The sequence below is a fragment of the Penaeus monodon genome, chromosome 1, assembly GCF_015228065.2.
Source record: "Penaeus monodon isolate SGIC_2016 chromosome 1, NSTDA_Pmon_1, whole genome shotgun sequence".
In the NCBI taxonomy this organism is placed as follows: domain Eukaryota; kingdom Metazoa; phylum Arthropoda; class Malacostraca; order Decapoda; family Penaeidae; genus Penaeus; species Penaeus monodon.
The window spans coordinates 2479995-2487494 of NC_051386.1; the positions used below are offsets into that span (position 1 = coordinate 2479995).

General features: G+C 40.6%; 1 protein-coding gene across 1 annotated transcript in view; it reads right to left on the bottom strand.

Moving 5' to 3' along the window:
* Nucleotides 1-7500, bottom strand: part of LOC119579718 (alanine--glyoxylate aminotransferase 2, mitochondrial-like) — a 9203-nt gene that overhangs the window by 1435 nt on the left and 268 nt on the right. Inside the window, exons 2-8 of the mRNA XM_037927651.1 lie at nt 4413-4480; nt 2073-2257; nt 1793-1916; nt 979-1167; nt 543-740; nt 187-279; nt 1-47 (exon numbers count right to left, since the gene is read on the bottom strand). The exon at nt 1-47 is cut by the window's left edge and continues 175 nt beyond it. Coding sequence (XP_037783579.1) covers nt 1-47; nt 187-279; nt 543-740; nt 979-1167; nt 1793-1916; nt 2073-2257; nt 4413-4480 — 904 coding nt within the window. The remainder of the gene's footprint in view (nt 48-186; nt 280-542; nt 741-978; nt 1168-1792; nt 1917-2072; nt 2258-4412; nt 4481-7500) is intronic.

The following is a 7500-nucleotide window of genomic DNA, read 5'->3' on the forward strand; positions in this document are numbered from 1 at the left end:
TCGAATCCCCAGAAATGTTCACCTGTGCGACCAAAGCCAGACTGGACCTGAAAGAGTTTGTTAATGAAGAAAATTGTAAAATTACTTGTAATTTTCTTCCTCCTTTTACAATTGCAATATAATTATGTTATTTTCATGTAATATGAATATATTTTCCCTCGTTAATTTTTCCGTCTCTTGTCCTACCTCATCGGAGATGCATACACCTCCATTTGCTCGCACCAGATCAAAGGCTTTCTTCAGGTAACCAAGAGGGAACTGGACACCACCTCCAACACCCTTAGATGATTAAAATTAGGAAGTGGTTCTATGATTTAAAAAAAAATATATATATATTTTTAATCACAGTAGCTGCAAGTGCTGGCAATTTGTTATATTGTGCATTTTATGTGTTACCTAATAATAATTTTAATATTGTGCTTTGGATATGTAAAGGTCACCTAGATTTTGTAAATATTTTATGTATCCAAACTGATTGCTTGCACAGAGCAAAACATGTTAAATCTAGCTATATTAAACGACACACTGAATTAGCCACTCACCTGAATTGATTCTGCAAAGAAAGCTGCTACTTTTCCCTTTGGGATTGAATATTTGATGACCTCCTCCAACTGACTGATGTACTTTTCTGCTGAGGAACATACACCATCTACAACTGTACTCTCGTTTGCTCTTGTAGATTGAACTGGGGAGTCTCTGTAACCTCCCCATATCCCTTGGTAGGGGTCAGGATTAGAAGCCTTTGGGGAAAAAATGGGTATCATTAATTGTATAATGTTTCAATCACATAAGAGTCATATTTTGTGTATATTTCACATTGTAATTTCAAGACGCTAACCTTATACATACTTTTTTTTTTTTTTTAAGGAATTGGGAAGACTAAACTAAATATTCCTGTAATATTCAGTACAAATTTATCTTTAAAAAATACACCACTTCAGAATTTACGTGAATTACCTAATCCTAAGACAAACTCACATGATGGACACCAAAACCATTGGCGGTGTTAAATTTCCAGGTTCCATGAGCAGTGAGACCCAGAGTGTATGGAGAAGCTCCATGGTATGCATTTCTCAGAGATATGATGTCAAAATTTCCTGTGTATAACCTCGCCATTAGCATTGCTAAGTCATTGGCCTCTGAACCGCTATTGACGAAGTAAACAACCTGGAAGATAATTTAAGAACAATATTAATATTTACTATACTGCAGTGCATGTGTGTGTGTGTGTGTGTGTGTGTGTGTGTGTGTGTGTGTGTGTGTGTGTGTGTGTGTGTGTGTGTGGTGTGTGTTTGTGTGTGTGTGTGTGTGGTGTGTGTGGTGTGAGTGTGTGTGTGTGTGTGTGTGTGTGTGTGTGAGTGTGAGTGTGAGGTGAGTGGAGTGTGAGGTGTGGTGATGTGATGTGTGAGGAATGAGGGAGTGAGAGGAGTGTGATGGTGTTGGTGTGTGTGGTGTGTGGTGTGGTGGTGTGGATGTGTGTGTAGGGGAGAGTGAGTGCAGGTGAGTGGGGGGGGAGAGAGAGAGAAGAGAGAGAGAGAGAGAAGCGAGAGAGAGAGAGAGAGAAGCAGAGAGAGAGAGAGAGAGAGAGAGAGAGAGAGAGAGAGAGAGAGAGAGAGAGAGAGAGAGAGAGAGAGAAGCAGAGAGAGAGAGAGAGAAGCAGAGAGAGAGAGAGAGAGAGAGAAAGAGGAGAGAATGCATGTGTTAGTGGGTGTTCACATTCATAGACACACTGGTATTTCATTTTCTGGTGATTTGGCGATTCATTTTGTTATTTTAACAATTTCCACCATACCTTTAGATCCCCAGGCAATGTTTCTGTAAGTCGCTCTGCATACTCGTGGATCTTCGGGTGGAGATAGATGTTGGTAGTATGCCAGAGTTTGTTCATCTGATCAGTGGCAGCAGCAACAACCTTTCTGCAAGATATCCACGAATGAACATAATTAACAAGTGATGATTGAGTTTATTATAATCATTTGCACTGATGTAATAATTACCTTAAAAAGTGTGGATTTTAGTAACCAAATATATAGCAGTAAACAGCTGTACCAGACATCCACTCTAAGACTTACGGGTGACAATGGCCAACACTGACAGTGACAATGCCACCAAACAGGTCCAGGTATCTCCTGCCCGTGTGGTCGAACAGCCACTGCATGTGCCCACTGTGGATCAGCAAGGGCTTCTTGAAGTGTGTGACCAAAGCGGGGTTGAGGTTGTCGCTTCGGACTTTCCTCACGTGGTCATAGTCCGGGCCCTGGACAAAAAGCGTTTTTTTATGGTATATTGGGCCCAATATTGTGGAATTACCTTTTCATTGTATGTCTGTTTACCATTAAGGAATTATATATATATATTTTTTTTGGGGGGAGTGGTATCCGTTGTTTGGCCACCATTGTTTTTATTATTACCGGTTAATCATGAAAGAAATCAAGTAAACAAAGGAAGGAACGTAACAACCAAGGTCAATGGTAACAGAATTGTTTAGATAAATTGACCCCCTTAATCCCATATTCGTTGTTGCCGTAGGGGAAGGGGGGGGGGGCTTAGGAGACGGAGGATGGGCCCCAGTACTGGGGATCACCCCAGCCTTGGGCCTCAGCTCTTGACTCGACTAATTTTGCACGGTCTTTTTCCCTCCACTTTTCGTTTCCCTCTCCTCTCTAACCCCTTCTATTATCCACTTCCTAAGGCGTGAGAGCCATGCTGAAAGTATGAAAGGCTCATTTTGTACCAGCTATGACCGGCCTGGGGAAGCCATGGGCACGGTATTCCCCTGTTTAGTTGTCTAGCCCTTACCCCTCGGGGACCCTGAGGGATGGACCGTTTCTCTCCCCAACATACTCTAGGCTTACCATGGTCAATAATGAAGACTTAATATCATTGTTAGGAGCAATAAGGCTTGCCCCTTCATCAAATAGCCCCACTTATTTAAATTCTCCTGATTCCCCTACGAAATGGTCTCCCATGACCACGACTCTGAACGCTGCTACTACTGTCCTCCTTAATGACTGCTATCACATCTTCCATCCAGGTCAATACTCAGTCTCCAGGAGACATTCCTCCTCTCCCAACATCCTCTGCTTCATCTCTACATCTTAAATCCTCTATTTAGCCCAGCCAAATGGGACTGCCTTTTGGTGATCCCTCCACAGCTTCTTACTCTGACAACACTCTCCTCTTCCAACAATGTCCAAAAAACAAGTAGGCAAAGTTTCCTTCCACAATTATATCCGAAATCCAAGCTAAAGTATTCATCAACCCTGACAGACTTCACTGGCAAACCCATTCCTGCCTATCCTCATCCCACCCTCAATAGGCCTACTTGTGCCGGAACTGTCTCCATCCTCTCCCCACAAACTGCCCTGTCCAACACAAAAATTGGTCAGACTGTGGAGAAGACTTACTCGCATGCCTCATGGACAATAAAGCAGAATCAGTACAACGCTACACCTTTCCTCCTAGAGTAAGTCCCCACCAATATTGCCAAGATTACATTCCGTAGACATGACCTCCCCTTCAGTGTTTACATTGGCGGAGAATTCCTCCCTATCCGACCATATCAACCTCTCCCCCGTCATTGTCAGAATTGTTGGCATGTAGGTCTTCCTGCCAAACTGCTGTTTCACAGCTCGATACCCTCTATTTGCCGAACTTGGTCATGATCGATTAAACTGCTGTGCACAGTCACGCACATGTGCCAATTGTGGCGGCTCTCATAATGTATTTTATAGGGCCTGCCCTACCTACAAGTTTGTGTCTAAGGTGGCTTTTCTCAGCTTCAGACTTGACCTCACTCTACGCGAAGCAAGACAGGAAGCACGTCGGCTAGGTTTCTCCCTTACCCCCTACTCCAATAATCGCTCTACCCCCTCCTCTTTCCTCCAAAGCTGCTTTCTCATGTTCCCCTTACACCCCTTCCCCTACTCCCTCCCTAGATTCTCTCCTTCCGGACATTCTCACTGAATCTGTGGTCTAAATCCCATACATCCCCCTATTCCTTTGCTAGTCCCAACTTCACCCAACGGACATATTTGCAAAATCTCACACATCTTCCTTTTGTCAACTTTGATCGGATCGCCCTTGTTAATCCCTATCTTCACGAACTGCTATACGACGTATAACCATCAACTAACCCCTCTCTTTATCCTCCTCACTATTACACCTCTATCTAGTACTCTATGACCTTTGATGTTAGCACATATATTCTGCTTCGTAACCATTAACCATTAGTTTAATTGATCAATTCAAAGTGAAAAGAAATAAATCAGATAACCGTAGTCTGTTTTGAATCTCCAATCATGGTATCCTCTTAATCAGACTTCGTTTTTTTTTTATTTCAAGGAAAACGAATAAATTCTTTTCAAGTCCTATAATATTCCCTTGCATTGCACTAACGTATTCATACTCACAGAATATGGCGTCGGTTGGTGGTCACAAGGTGGCATTGGGACGCCGGGCGAAGACAGGTGTCGTACTCCTGAAAATGCAGTTACACTTCAGCCCTCTTTTGGTTACTGCTTGTTAAATATTATATTCACACAAAGCATTGCAAGGATGGAGCATTTTATGAAAAGCTGTCATTTTGGCATGTGATGGTGGAATTTCACAGAAGTTCAGATGCTTTCATTCACGCACGCACGCTCGCGCGCTGTCACGGCCAGAGAGAGAGAAAAAAAGGATACTTAAAGATTATCTTCGAGTGTCGTTGTAAGCTCCTGAATGGGATCTAACTTTAGAAGGCATTATTATTCATTATTATTGCAAAAAACAAAGAAAAGTTGGGGTCTTAACTCCCCATCCCACCGTTGCTTGGCTTGTGTATCTTACGGACACGCACTCGCTCTCGCACGCGCGCACACGCATGTATGAATATGTGTGTATATATGTATATGTATGTATGTGTGTATATATATATATATATATATATATATATATATATATATTTATATTATATTTATATTTATATATATTTATATATATTATATATATATTTTTTTTTTTTTTTTTTTTTTTTTTTTTTTTTTTTTACGGTAGGTTCATGTTTGTATGTATGTGTGTGTGTGTATGTATATATATATATATATATATATATATATATATATAATATATATATATATATATATATATTATATATATATATTATATTATATATATAATATATATATATATATATATATGTATGTATACTTTGTAGTAAGTGGTGTCTACTACTTGAACTGGTCTCTGTATCTCTTTAGGGAGTTACTGTGTGGGTGTGACTTCCCACTGGTATAGCTGGGTGATGTTGGTGCTGTGCAGATCAACAGGGACTGGGCAGTCCTTGTGTTGCTGTTGCCGTGGTCTGCTGGAGGGTCAGGGAAGTACACTAACGCTGTGTAAGCGCGCATGAAGCAAGGAGAGCATCCAATGAGCAAGGACAAGGCTGATGTGACCCAACCTGGCAAGTATGCTGAGCTCTAGGTTGCGGTGTCGTGCTGCTACTATCTATCTATCTATCTATCTATCTATCTATCTATCTATCTATCTATCTATATATATATATATATATATATATATATATATATATATATATATATATATATATATATTGTGTGTGTGTGTGTGTGTGTGTATTAGTATGTGTGGAGTAACCATTTATACGGTAAGCCATGGTGTAGTTCACTAGTGAGCCTCAGACACTAGGATGCGTAATGCACACCTGTAATCCATAGCAGCCTGTGTGCATTTAGTTTTCAAGCACGTCCGATATACAGCGTCCTGTTATTAATGAAATTTATATCGTCCTTGGGTTTACACAGACACCAAGCAGTGAGAGAGAGAGAGACAGAGAGAGAGAGAGAAAAGAGAGAAAGAGAGAAAGGTGTACTACCATGGGCTTGCAGGGTAACGGGTCATGAATATTAAAGAATGCCAATATCAGGACGTGGTCTCAAAAAAGGGTAAACTATTGACACGACAATAAGAAATGATACGGAAGAGAGTGAAAGCACCATGAATAAATTAAATTATCGATAACTGATTACTTTATTTTGAAAATGCCAGTGCTCCAACAGGCGGGTTCCACTTGTGTTCTATCGGGTTTGTTTAGTACCTTTGAAGTAGTGTACAAGGTCAGAGGGGGGTCCCGTGCTGAATCTTGTGTGAGCGACCTTTACATAGCTCTCATCTTCGTCTTCATCTCTCTCTCTCTCTCTCTCTCTCTCTCTCTCTCTCTCTCTCTCTCTCTCTCTCCCTCTCTCTCTCTCTCTCTCTCTCTCTCTCTCTCTCTCTCTCTCTCTCTCTCTCTCTCTCTCTCTCTCTCTCTCTCTCTCTCTCTGTCTCTCTCTCTCTCTCAACCGTTATATTTAGGCAGTTTTTTTCTTCTTCAATATGTGTATAGAGATAATTCATATGTGGCAACTCGACGATTCTTGTCCCAGCCGGCAGAGGCCAACCAACAGGCGCTCGATGTTTTATACGCAAAAAAAGAAAAAGAAAAAAAAAGACAGAATTATATAATTCTGAACCTCACGTACGTTTTATAAAGCAACAGAGAAACACAACGTAAATAGTAAGGAATTGTAGGAGCACCTCCTAATCCATCCCAAGGTCAACCCCTGCCATCACTGCAAAAACAATTTCGTATGACCACTTTTATATACACTTAGAAGCTAGGATATAATGCGGACGCAGGGGTCAAAGAGCAGACATACCAAGCCTATTTAATTATGCCGCAGTTTGGCATCGTTAATAAACCAGTTTAAACTGGTTTCTGCCACTGATTGTGTTCGTAATATACAACTTGGTTATTCATTTTAGTTATTTAATCTTTCGTGTTTCTGTTCGATCAAAAAGAACAGCGCGTGAAGTCTTCTGCGAGCACACAAACACAAACACACACACAAACACACACAGGCTAAATAAAATAATACTTATCACAGAGAACAACATAAAATGCATTTAATCTAAAGTAATGCCCAGTGAAGAAATCTACTTGCTTATATTATCGTGCATAAAAATAAACGTTTTTGCAAGTGCTATGTTAAACATACCCGCGTCAGCATTTTCAGGGTCACTGGTGTCCCTGATCTGTGGTCCTCGTAATGCTTTGGCTTCTTATGTTCTATTGCAGTTTCCTTCTTTCTTCACATGTCATTATATCCACGTGATCATGCTTATGTGTGTCTACTTTCATAAGTTTGTCTGTGCGTGTGTGTGTAAGAACAACCTATATCGCTTCATATTATTTTTAGAAACTCGTTTATCTCGTTAGACACACACACACACACACACACACACACACACACACACACACACACACACACACACACACACACACACACACACACACACACACATACACACACACACACACACACACACACACACACACACACACACACACACACACACACACACACACACACACACACACACATATATATATATATATATATATATATATATATATATATATATATATATATATATATATGCATATACAAATGTATGTATGAT